General features: G+C 38.1%; 1 protein-coding gene across 1 annotated transcript in view; it reads right to left on the bottom strand.

The window, feature by feature from the left end:
- Window positions 1–2,239: 2,239 nt before the first annotated feature.
- Window positions 2,240–13,678, bottom strand: part of LOC136834633 (S-antigen protein-like) — a 24,624-nt gene continuing 13,185 nt past the window's right edge. The window contains exons 4-5 of the mRNA XM_067097213.1: window positions 4,003–4,125; window positions 2,240–2,545 (exon numbers count right to left, since the gene is read on the bottom strand). Coding sequence (XP_066953314.1) covers window positions 2,240–2,545; window positions 4,003–4,125 — 429 coding nt within the window. The remainder of the gene's footprint in view (window positions 2,546–4,002; window positions 4,126–13,678) is intronic.

Below are 13,678 nucleotides of genomic sequence, written 5' to 3'. Positions count from 1 at the left end.
ATTTTTCTAAGTTTGTAGAACCTTTTAACACCTACCAAATAGCTGTGGATGTTTTTTGAGTACTTGTAAAGACAGCTGATCTCCTAAGAAATGTTCCGAAAATTCAGTATAATATAACTGATGTTGAAATAGTTTGTTTATTTAATATTTAAAGTACCAACACCTGTCTATGTAACAAGCCATTGTGCATAACTTTGGTTGGTTTCTGTTACCTGGCTTCGCAACAACTAAGGTTATCGACGTGGAGCCGAGAGTATATGGAAATATAAATCAAAATAACATTGAAGTAAATCCAAACCAGAATGAAGCGAGGTAGCCGAATGGAATTTCAGAGACTTTGGTTTTTAGTTTTCTGTGTAAGATAACTATTGCGCCGGCTTTGTCTGTCCGTCCGTCCGCACGTTTTCTGTCCGCTCTTTGTCTGTCCGCCTTCTAATCTTAAAAATTAGTGGAGCTAGAGGGCTGCAAATTGGTCTGTTAATTATCCACCCTTCAATCATCAAACATACCAAAATGCAGCCCTCTAGCCTCAGCAGTTTTGATTTTATTTAAGGTTAAATTTAACCATAATCGTAAGTCTGGCAACGATATAGGACAGGCCACCATCGGGCCGTGGTTAAAGTTTCATGGGCCAAGAAAGACCACCGAAAGATATTTATTCTCGGTGGCCTTAATTATACGCTGTACAGACAACACGATTGCGCCGAAGAAACTTGGGCGCATTTATTACGTGTTTACAGTGTTGAAAAAAAAAAAGATAGTAAGCGAGCGTGCGTTTCCGAATGCGCATTACGCTCTATTGCTTTTAGTCAACCCAGTGCTTTCGTATGCACGTATTGTGTTTTGAGTGTTCCATATAGGTGTTTATAATGAGCAGAAATTCCATGAAACGGACCAAGAGGCCAGTAAGTTTTATTTTAATTATTTTCAGTTGTTAAGCATTTTACATTTATGTTCTTACAATTTCCATTAAGTTTCGTATTGAGTTTTTTCTACAAGATTAATTGCTAAACCCCCTCCACCCCCCTTCTTGTCTTCTGCAAACATATGTTACTCTCTCTCTCTCTCTCTCTCTCTCTCTCTCTCTCTCTCTCTCTCTCTCTCTCTCCTCTTTGGATATCTGACGTACTGTGTCTGTGTTCTGATGTATCACCTTTCACTGGATGAGAGGTGGTGTCCATTGAAGGAACATCCTGGAAGCTGGGTAAAATTTAACAGAACCTACGGTTTTCCCTTAAATTTACTTGGCTTATTCTTTCTGTATTCCTCATTCTTGATTTATTTCTGTTCCCTTGTTTATTCCTCCTCCTCGTCTCTCCTTTATTCCTCCTCCTCCTCCTCCTCTCTCCTTTATTCCTCCTCCTCTCTCCTTTATTCCTCCTCCCCCTCCTCTCCTTTATTCCTCCTCCTCCTCTCTCCTTTATTCCTCCTCCTCTCTCCTTTATTCCTCCTCCTCTCTCCTTTATTCCTCCTCCCCCTCCTTTATTCCTCCTCCTCCTCTCTCCTTTATTCCTCCTCCTCCTCTCTCCTTTATTCCTCCTCCTCCTCCTCTCCTTTATGCGTCCTCCTCCTCCTCTCCTTTATTCGTCCTCCTCCTCCTCTCCTTTATTCCTCCTCCTCCTCCTCCTCTCCTTTATTCCTCCTCCTCCTCCTCTCCTTTATTCGTCCTCCTCCTCCTCCTCTCCTTTATTTGTCCTCCTCCTCCTCTCCTTTATTCGTCGTCGTCCTCCTGCTCTCCTTTATTCCTCCTCCTTTCCCCTACAGTCTAGATTCTTCCTTTTCTACTGTACCTCATCTTTCTGCTCCTCTGATCGATGATGTTGTAACGCTACTTACTCATTATTTTAGTAAAATAAAAACAAATATTTTCAATTAGTAAAATAAAAAAAATATTCTCAATTAGTAAAATAAAAAATATATTCTCAATTAGTAAAATAAAAAAATATTCTCAATTAGTAAAATAAAAAAAAATATTCTCAATTAGTAAAATAAAAAAAATATTCTCATTCACCTTTAGTCATTACTTAGTTTGTTCCTTTCTCCTCCTCATTTACCATTTCCCACATTCCGTTATTATCCTAATTCTCATCCAATATTCCTCTGTTTTTTCTTGCTCCTCCATTCTCTCGTCCTCTCTCGCCTCATCCTTTTCGTCCTCTTCCCCATCTTCTTCCTCCAACTCCTCCTCTTAGTTTGTTCCTTTCTCCTCCTCATTTACCATCTACATTCCGTTATCCTCCTAATTGTCATCCAATATTCCTCTGTATTTTCTTGCTCCTCCATTCTCTCGTCCTCTCTCGCCTCCTCCTCCTCCTCCTCCTCCTCCTCCTCCTCCTCCTCCTCCTCCTCCTCCTCCTCCTCCTCCTCCTCCTCCTCCTGTTAATTTGGACGCACCGTAGAACAATAAATCCTCGACCACGAGTATTTTTGCAAAACGCTTCATAATTGGGACCCGGAATGAGTGGCACCCAGAGACACCTAACAACGGTCCCTCAATCTGATAGCGACGCCCTACAAACACCAAGTCGGTGGGGGAGATTTTTACCTGGTCCCGAGCAGGGACGAGAGTACTGTGGTCGTCAGGGAGTAGGGGCTAGGTAGAGGGGGCGGAGGTGTGGTGGGGAGGGTTCTCCAAGGTACCTTGGGTTTGTGGATCTAAGGGATAGGGAAGAGACGCAAGAAATGTTGTCTGGAGGAGAGAAGAGGAAACGGGTTAAGCGTGATGTGAAGATGTGGCGAGGAGTGAGGAAGAATGTTAAGGAAGAAGGAAGATAAGGGTTTAAGAAGTAAGAGTATGGAGGGAATGAGGTGGAGCGTTGAGAAGAAAGGAAGGAGAATAAAAAATGAGGTGATGAGAGGAGTAAAGAAGAATCTTAGGGAGGAAGGAAGATAGGGTTTTAAGAATTAGGGATGTGAGGGGAAGTAATGAGGAGTGAGGAAGATTGTGTTAGGAGGAAGTAAGATAGGGGTTTGAGAAGTAAGGATGCGAACGGAGTGAGGTAGAACGTTAAGAAGGAATGAGGAAGGAGGTTAATAAATAAGGAAGTGGTGATGAGTGAGGAAGAATGTTAAGGAGAAGGAAGAACAAGGATGAAGGGAGTGAGGTAGAACGTTAAGAAGGAATGAGGAAGGAGGTTAATAAATAAAGGAGTGGTGATGAGGAGGAAGAATGTTAAGGAAGAAGTAAGATAGGGGTTTATGAAGCAAGGATGCGAAGGGAGTGAGGTAGAACGTTAAGCAAGGATAAGGAAAAATACGTTTTACTGTATTTTTGGGGGTACGGTTTTGCAGTCTGTAACTTTGGGTAATGAAAATTCAAAAGATATTATCCTAAGTATTTGGTCATAACTTCTGTTCTGCTTTAAAATTGTTGATAATATATTGAAGTACTTATCGTTTCTGGGTTATGTGAATGCACAATCAGATATGTTAAAAACGTAGCAGTATTTTGGTAAATTTGATTTAAAATCTTATGGAAAGAGTAACGAAGTCAATGCAGATATTTATATAGATAAAATTGCTTGTTGTTCATACTTTAGAAGTAATTTGCCAAGGTTATTTTAAGAAACGTTTTCCATCTCGTTATTGCAAAAACCGTCTGCCCAAATCCGGAACGTGCAGGGGGTGGGGGGGGGAATACTCATATGGGCAAGTTTTAAATTGAACAAACTGTGGTACTTTGGCCATCTTGCATTTTTATCAACAGGAGTACGGTGTTCTCAACTATAAGCATTTTGAGCGCTTTGAATGCAGCCACTCTCAGCTATTCTGCGCTGTGAATGCAGCCAGTCTCAGACCTAACTGTATCGCAACAGTTTTCCAACAGTTACTGCCCCTTAAATTGGCTCAGCGTCCAGCTCACGGTGCTTTAAAGCACATTCTCTTTATTGTTGTTAAAAGTATTTGTACACGTTTACCGTAGCTTATCTGAGATGCGTCTTGCCTTTGCAATTATCTCGGAGTGTTCGCCTTTTTTGCTCCGGGGCGGAGGCTCATTAGTACCTCAAACATCACTTTAGGAAACTTGCAGTCAAAGGGAAGATAAGTCTCTTCTCCCGCAAGGCCAGAACCTTTCGCCCCTTCGGTTTTTGGGTTGGGGTCCGAGTGGGCGAAGTAATGCAGGCTCTACCGGGTGCAGCAGTTTGGGTTAGGTCCAGTTTGGCGTCACTTGGAGCTCATGGAGAGATGCCCTTGTTCCCGAAATTGAAATTCTCTCTTCTTATGTTTTATATTTTTCAGTTGAGGGAGTTCGAAATGGGTTTGTCGGATAAGGTTGGGATGGAGCTGAGATAGCTCTCTCTCTCTCTCTCTCTCTCTCTCTCTCTCTCTCTCTCTCTCTCTCTCTCTCTCTCTCTCTCTCTCTCTCTCTCTCTCTGATTTTAAAGGCAGCTTATGTTATCTGAATTTTTAGATATGTGCTTACTTTCGACGAGTGTATATCTCTTAAGAATTATTTTCTACGCTTTTCCACTTTTCGACGAGTGTATATATCTAAGAATTATTTTTTACGCATTTCAATAAATATTAAATTAATGATCAGTTTAACATTTCCTTTAATATAAAATTAACAGTCAGTTTAACCAGTTTAACCTTATTTTCATGAATATAAAATTGAATGATCAGTTTAACCACATTTCCATAAATATAAAATTAACGATCAGTTTAACCACGTAACTTTTTTGTCAATAAATAGTTATTATGATTATGATTACCTCTGTCTTATTTTTTAAAATTTTTGGTGGGGACGAAGGTGGGAGAAATGGGTTTTGTCGGATGAAATTTGGATGAGTCCAGATAGGCGTCAGACAGCCGGCTGGCTGCACACACACGAGATAAGCAGGAACCACCGGAGAGTTAGTCCTTGTTACCTGTTCAACCTTTTACTCCTGCTAATTAATACTCGTATGAAGAGAAAGCGACATGCAGAGGGGTTTACAGGAGGGAGGGGAGGGGAGGGGGAGGGGAGGACCTCTTTCTGTATGGTAGAGTTCTGATATGTGGTTTTGAAGAGTCAAGATTTTATTTCTCCTTATTTTTTTAAGGGTGGGGGAGCGCTTGTGGAAATGGGTGATGGGGGATAGGTGATCTGTTTAATAGAATTCCGGTAAGTGTTTTCGGAGTCAGATTGTGTGTGTGTGTGGTTTCTTGACGCGATTAAGGGTGAATTCTATAGAAGACAATTCCTAGAAGAATTCTGTATGGGACTATTCTGCCCTAAAATGGAAGACTGCAGTATCTGCAAAATACAAAACAGAGAAAAATGGTAGACACTCCCTTGCCTTACTACTGATTGTGCAGATACTCAAATGGGTCCCCCTAAATACTCGTGGAAAGCATGGAAGGGTTATTCTGAAGCTGCAGTAACTTGTGTATTAGTGTTGCACAAGCCCAACAGGTGGCATATCTCAATTTCGAAAATTTTGCAGATAACTGCAGTTTTCCATTTTAGGGTAGTATTCCGGTATATGGATTTTTGTGAAGTATTTATTGGAAAACGCTAGTAAGGGGAATTTCGAAGGTATTGGCTTTTTTTTATGGGCTTAATATAGAAAGATTATAGAATGTCATTTCCAATGATCATGGTGGTCTTCGTGACGTTTTTGTAAGGATTTTTGAAGAGTTCTGTATCGGAGAATTCCGGCTTGGTGTTTCAAATTTTAGTTTTCTGTAAAAGAAAACTATTGGGATGGCTTTGTCTGTCCGTCCGCACGTTTTCTGTCCGCCCTCAGATCTTAAAAACCGCTGAGGCTAGAGGGCTGCAAATTGGTATGTTGATCATCCACCCTCCAATCATCAAACACACCAAATTGCAGCTCTCTAGCCTCAGTAGTTTTTATTTGATTTAAGGTTAAAGTTACCCATAATCGTACTTCCGGCACCGCTATAGGTACCAACAACACAGGCCACCACCGGGCCGTGGCTTGAAGTTTCATGGGCTGTGGTTGGAAGTTTCATACAGCATTATACGCTGTACAGAAAACTCTACTACGCCGAAGAAACTTCGGCGTATTTTTTTACTTTTTTTTTCATGGGGATGCCATCCTAGAAAATTTGTTGATTAACTTTGTTATATGCTTTTTGTGTGTAGGATTTCCTACTGGGGAATTCCAATATGGAATTTATTATGAGCACGAGAATTTTTTCTGGGTGGTTTATGCAATAATATAATGTAGGTATAAAGATTTTGGTGGTTCACGGCGCTCTGTTTTTGAGGAGGTCTCTTGGAGGATTCAGGGCATCTTCAGTGGCTGGAAGAAAACGCCAACAAGTCTTAAATTTATGTATGTTATGTTTACTAATATTCGTTTGTACTCCTGCAATTGCGTTTTGTGAAATGCTTTACACGTGGAAGTATCGGCATGATGATTGATGGTTTATTATAGCTACACACACACGATGTATATATATATATATATACACATACATGCATACATACACACACATAGACATACCATACATACATACATACATACATACATATATATATATGTATATGAGAGAGAGAGAGAGAGAGAGAGAGAGAGAGAGAGAGAGAGAGAGAAATGTTCCAAATAAATATCAAATATCAAGCTACTACTGACACGACTTGCTGTATATACATTAGCTACTCATCCTCTCTCTCTCTCTCTCTCTCTCTCTCTCTCTCTCTCTCTCTCTCTCTCTCTCCCTTCCGGGATGGGGTATAGCTGGCCAGCATTGCTCATAACTCTAGTTTAATTGGAAAACATTGCTGGATGCTATATTCGGCCAGCCCTAATAACGGTAGGCGAGTATAGTCCAAGTTGCTCCATTAATAAGTGGGCCTTATTTACAGCAGCCTGGTGACGTAATACTAAGTAACAAATTCCTAGTTCGATTTATCTTCTCAGGCGTACTGGTGGACAGTGATGGAAGTGTTATTTTCAGCTTTCCATCAGTTCCTGGTGATTTTTTTTATTTGTTTAACTTATACTTCAGTGGGTTTGGAGGTTTTATATATATATATATATATATATATATATATATATATATATATATATATATATATATATATATATATATATATATATGTATATACACCGCACATATTATTTCTCATGTAATCTTTTTCAGAAGGTAATAATTTTCAGTATAAAGTCTTTCTGAGTAGGTACAACGTCTCATGATGAAGTCTCTTTCAGTAAGTCATATTTATTATGCAGTCTTTTTCAGTAAGTAGTATTTCTCAGTTAGCCATTTTCAGCAAGCAGTAGTTCTCCGTGAGTTTTTTTCACTTAGTATTTCTCAATATGTAATTTTTCTCACATGGTGGTATTTCTGTGTAGGAAACACTGGGCCGTATGTTATCTTTCTCATAAATAATTTTATTTATATAGTCTTTCTCTTAGGGAAAGTTTCTCTGTACATATAGTCATTCTCATAGCGGTCAAACTTCTCAGTATATAATACTTCGCAGTGTCTAGTATTTCTCAGTAAAATTTCTTATTTCTCAGTATGTGATCTTTCTCACATTGTAGTATTTCTCTGTAGGTAACATTGGTCGTTATGTCGTCTTTCTCATAAATTGAAATCTTTTCTGTGTCAAATCTTTCTCATAGTGTGCAGAATTTAGTTATTCTCATAAAGGTCAAATTGTCCAGTAATTAGTATTTCCCAGTGCCTAGTATTTTTCAGTAAATAGTAGTTCCTGTTTCTCAGTAAATGCTAATTATTAAGTATTATCCATCATTATCATCAAGATGTAACCCCTTTAAATTTCTATGTATATCGGGACAGATAAATAGTTGATATGTCTTTCGTAGTCATCTCTTCAGGTAATGTTTCAGAATATGTAATTCTTTTTTAAAAGAGGAAATGTATCTAAGTGCGCCGTCTCTCTCTCAGTACGTAAGTAGTTGCCTCTTCCAATATCGTGGGGCCCTGTAATATTTGGGCAGGTGCATGACGCTGCTAGTTACTGTCGTAACACATTGTCATTTTATCTGGGTATATTTCTCTCTCTCTCTCTCTCTCTCTCTCTCTCTCTCTCTCTCTCTCTCTCTCTCTCTCTCTCTCTCTCTCTCTCTGTGGCTTTTCTCTTCTTGGGAGGTCTTAGATGGAATTCGCTTCTTTTCGTAATATTTGTTTTTTGCTTTTATCAGTTCTTATTTTAGCGATTTCTTTTCCCCACCGCGGCTTATTTGGAAGTTCTTTAATTTCATGGTTACTTTTAATTAGTAGATCATGTCTCCCCGGGAATTTTTTTTATTTGCCGTTGTTGTCATGACCGAAGTTATAGGCATTTTCTCGTGCTTTTTTAGTAAGGGTAAGTGCGCACACGCACGCACACACACACACTCAGTATATATATATATATATATATATATATATATATATATATATATATATATATATATATATATATATATATATATATATATATATATATATATATATATATATATATTATATATAAATATATATGTATATATAATTTATATTTATGTATGTATATATAATTTATATGTATGTATGTATGTATATATTATATACATTACTTTCAAAAGTTAAAACATTTCCAATCTAAATTGCCTTGTTTGCGTCGTATTCAATCAGGCAGGGCTCTTTTCATCGTCAGTGTTACAAGACCAAATTACATGCGATTTCCAAATTGCATTGGCATGAGCTTGTTTCGTTGACATCGTTTTGCATGACCATTTTACTCATATTGCCTGGTTTTTATTGAATTTCATCTCGATTATTTATTTTTTTGTTTTGTTTCCAGCTAATTTTAACATGTTACCGGCATGGTGAATACACTCATGTGCTTTGATTATATTTGAAATTTTTGCACCAGCTTCTCTATTACTTTTATTAGTTTTCGTCGACTGGTTTAACACGCTTGCATTAAGTATATTGGCACAATTTTAAAATGATTAACTAGTTTTCGACGATTGGCTCAACATTTTCTTGGCATTTGCTACTTTGCATCGGCCTTCCTTGTGCGATAATATCTCACTAACTCTAACTGGTTTTTATCATCTTATCTGCATTGAATTGTTGCTTGTGCATTCAGATATCACTTGCATCGCCTTTTTTTTCGGGGGGGGAAGGTTGGACGTCTTCATTGATAACCTTTTAGTTTTCTGTAAAAGAAAACTATTGAGATGGCTTTGTCTGTCCGTCCGCACTTTTTCTGTCCGCCCTCAGATCTTAAAAACACTGAGGCTAAGGCTTGCAAAGTGGTCTGCTGATCATCCACCCTCCAATCATCTAACATGCCAAATTGCAGCCCTCTAGTCTCAGTAGTTTTTATTTTATTTAAGGTTAAAGTTAGCCATGATAGTGCGTCTGGCACCGCTATAGGTACCAACCACACAGGCCACCACCGGACCGCGGCTGAAATTTTCATGGACCGCGGCTGAGAGCTTCATGGGCCGCGGCTGAAAGTTTCATGGTTTGTGGCTGTGCAGAAAACTCCATTGCGCCGATGAAACTTCGGCGCATTTTTTACCTGTTTCATTTCATTCCCCGTTGAATTTTACCGTCCTTTGTCAGACCTGGTAGGACTTACCAAGTTAGTGAGATAAGAAGTTACCTGTGTGGCCGACTAGATTCTTCATTTTCAGGTATTTAAAATATCTTGATCCTGTTGTTGTCATGTTGAATTTACAATGTTCTGCTTGTTTGAATTATTTTAGGCCATATGTTTAAATTATCATAGGCCTTAAGGCGTTGTGTCTCACCTAAGACCAGGCAAGTTACTAATTTACATCTCACAGGAATGCTGTTGAATTAACCTGGCTATAGAAAGTGTTAAAATTTCAGTCATTGTGGTTGTGTCGTAGTTATGGTGAGGTATATTCATGTAGCTGTGAATTCATAAAACATATTGCACCTTTCAAGAATCAAGTAATTTTAATGATCGTAGTTATTAAAGTTGTTGTTTTAAAATATATTCACACCTTTCAAGAATGCCATTGAATTGCCCTTGCTGTGTATCGTAATTTTAATGATTATAGTGATTAAAGTTGTTGTTTTAAAATGTATTCAAGCCTTTCAAGAATACCATTGAATTGCCCTTTCTTTATATCGTTATTTTAATGATCGTAGTTATTAAAGTTGTTTTAAAATGTATTCACACCTTTCAAGAATGCCATTGAATTTCCCTTTCTGTGTATCGTAATTTTAATGATCGTAGTTATTAAAGCTGTTGTTTTAAAATGTATTCACACCTTTCAAGAATGCCTTTGAATTAACCTTGCTGTGTATCGTAATTTTAATGATCGTAGTTATCAAAGTTGTAGCTTACAAATGTCGAGGTACACTAGTACTAAAAAGTATTTGTACCTTTCAAGAATGCTGTTAAATGTACCCTACTCTGTGCTGCAATTTAAATCATCCTGGCCATAAGGGCTGTGTCTTACCCGCGGCCCGGTATATTCCTGTAACCTTTCAAGTCCCAAAACTTATTTGCCCCTTCTCGCGGTCCTTTGACCTTTTAAGTAAACACGATTTTCATTACGTTTTTCTTATTGCAGTGTCACCCACCTTAACACTTATCCTCATTGCTTTTCCCTTTAATGGAATTGTTTTAATTATGGAAGCGGCAGTGTTTTTCCACGATGGAGGCCATGCTTGTGGGAAGGTATAGAATTTGGAGAGAGAGAGAGAGAGAGAGAGAGAGAGAGAGAGAGAGAGAGAGAGAGAGAATATCTACAGCCTTTTGGAATTATGTAGCATGTAGTGCAGATGAAAAAGACCTCCATTCTTTCCTGAACACTCTGTCATTGTCTACTACACTTCCGTGAAAAGCAAATTACAAAATCATTTTATATCACTCCCTGATACAGAGTACAAGATTTTCCTCATGAAATATAATTGAGGGATTTTAGTAATGAAGTGACACCATTTTTCTTAATCAGAGAATGAAGTTATATTGGTGGATTTTTTTTTAGCAATACGCAGTTTCCCCTAACAAAGTGTGGTTAAAAAAAAAAAAAATAGACAGAAGCTACTATAGTTGTCATACGTTAACTGCTTAATAATGGATGAAGCCCCTGTACCGAAAACTAACTTAGTTTTTACGGTAAAAAAAAAAAACAGCAAATCACGGTGATGTAAATCCAGCGACACAGGTACTGGTGAATTTGATAAGTTAAAATTACACGTTTTGTTTGGATGCCGTTTCTCAGCCATGAGAGGAAATCACCCATGGTATCTCGGAGTGTATTCTTTCCACGGAATTCATTTCAGCATACGTAAAGGACCTACAATTAAGAAAATATCTCATGAAATAACCAGTTTATCGTTGGAAAATAATTTGATATTAAATTTAACGTAAATAGTAAGAAATTCAGCAAGCCTCATCAAAGAAGTAGCTTTGTGTAATTACGTCTATTTCGTAAATGAAAATTAGCTATGCAAAGAATAAATGTCAATTACGTAGGAAAATTTCTTAAATAGAGCGAAATATTAAAAGTTTATAAATAACAGGCACAAGTTGAATGATAATTATTGCGATCGAGTCCTTCACTTTAATTTTTATCGACGTGTTAGCGACCATGATCTAAGCCGCAGTACGCACAAATCAATCAAACGAGCAGAGCAGTTTCGTTGAGCCCGCATAAGAACTCTCAACTGACTTACGTTCCGTGAGGTGCTGGTCTTCAAGATGCTATACAGGCTAGATGATAAAGCCAGTGTTTCGTGGGTCGCCTTCCTCCGGAATTTACTGCTCCATGTTTACTTGAAGCTTTCCAAAATGTAGAATCTCCAAAATATCCAGACGAGCTTGATAAAACACTGCTCTGGACTGGAGTCTGGACTCTGGGCTGGATTGAGCTGGATGCTGAACAGAAAACTCCAAGGCAGAATCATAAAGCGCATTTAACTGCCACACAGTCAGTTTCAAGAGCTATCCAGGCTCAATAGTAAACAAACAAATTCTTAAATTACCCTATTACCATTAAATCATTGCCTATAGTTCAAACCATCGCCATAGTAAACAAAAGACTTATATTTTATATTGCATTCTTGAATATAAATAAGAAAAATAATATACTTAAAGTTTAAAGATTTTTCTATACACTCCACACCAAGAATTCTACATTTAATTTTTCGTTAGATGTGGAACTTTGGAATATGGAATATCTAGAAAATTTACCTTATTTTCTTTTACAGAAGGCTCATCGGCTTTGTTTGTCAGAATCCCTTGCACAAACTAAGCTGTTTACCTCTTTATTATATGCATGCTCTGGAGCACCTTGTCGATGTTAGGCCCTTTCAGTAACCCTTACACATCATCTGTCGAAGCATTTCTATATTTTCTGCTCCTGCCTTCTAATACTACTGAATCATACGTTTTTTCACCAATCTTTTGTCGATTGTCCTATCCACGTTAGTTAACCACTCATGCATCCTTTCCTTATGCTAGCCCTTTACTATTTCTGTGCTTCTCCACATTTATCCCATGTTCTTTTCCAATTCTTCTTATACCGCATATACCTTGAAAGCAGCTCATTTCAGCAGAGTCAGCTTTTGTTTGTTTCATTAGTTTTCAACATTCACACCTAACTTTCATGAAGTCAAAATTACCTCAACAATCCCTTCATATTTTCCAGCTTTGGCTTCCATACACAATTGAAGTGTCGTCCCAGTCTTTTGCACACATCCTGCTACCTTTCTTCCTTCACTTATTCTGTGACTTGCCTTTCAGTTTATCTAGCCTTATCTGCCTTACCCCTGACTCTTTTATGAAACAATTATTTCTATTATTCCACCATCCATATTAACGATCATTACTCCTTCCCCTTTTATTCCATTTATCTTCATGTACTTAATCGTTCTCACATTTACTCTCAACTTCTCTTCTGTCAAATACTCTCAGATTATTTTACTAGCTTCTGCATTTGGTCTTCGCCAGTATTGAATCATTTGCAAACAGCAACCATTCATGACTCGTTGTCTCATCACACTACTTGTACCTATATCTCATGTCACTCTCTCCGTAAAGATACTGGATATCCACTGAGATACAACACACACACCAAACCAGTCACTTTCTTGACTACATATTCTAACACACGCTTTGCCTTCCATCTTAAAACTTTTGATGTCTCTTAACAACTCGTTCTGTACCATACATTCTCAGCATCCTCCACAATACCCTTTTGAAGCCTTTTCTTGGTCATTAAGCTGCTTACAGCTTCTTTTCCTTTGCTATTGTACTTTTATCTATCTGTTTCATAAAAAAAAACGCTTGTAACACATTTTCTCCCTTGTCTAAACTCGCTGTTCTTCTAGCAATCTTGTATGTCCAACTTTCTCTATCAAAATCCTACCAAACACTTTCCATGGTATACTAAGTATACCACTTTCCGGTTTGTATTGGAGCATACGATTTGTATTGGAGCATACGATTTGTATTGGAGTATACACTTCCCGTGGTATGCTAAGTAACATATGGCCCTCAAAGTTTTCCAGTATCGTCTCAATCACCATTAGCTTATGCCATGGTGTAATTCTTCTTCTCGTCTATTCCTTTGGAACCTTTCCAGTTTTTGAACCCTTCAAACATACTTTACGAACCCCGGGCCAGCCACTCAATCACACATATCACCGCTGTACCGCAACATCTCACTTGCAATCCCATCAACTTGAGTCTATCCATTCTTCAACTTCTTAATTCTCCTCCTTGCGTAATCGACAGTCACTTCCG

This window comes from Macrobrachium rosenbergii, chromosome 54 (genome assembly GCF_040412425.1).
Source record: "Macrobrachium rosenbergii isolate ZJJX-2024 chromosome 54, ASM4041242v1, whole genome shotgun sequence".
In the NCBI taxonomy this organism is placed as follows: domain Eukaryota; kingdom Metazoa; phylum Arthropoda; class Malacostraca; order Decapoda; family Palaemonidae; genus Macrobrachium; species Macrobrachium rosenbergii.
This window is presented reverse-complemented; position numbering and strand designations above follow the sequence as displayed.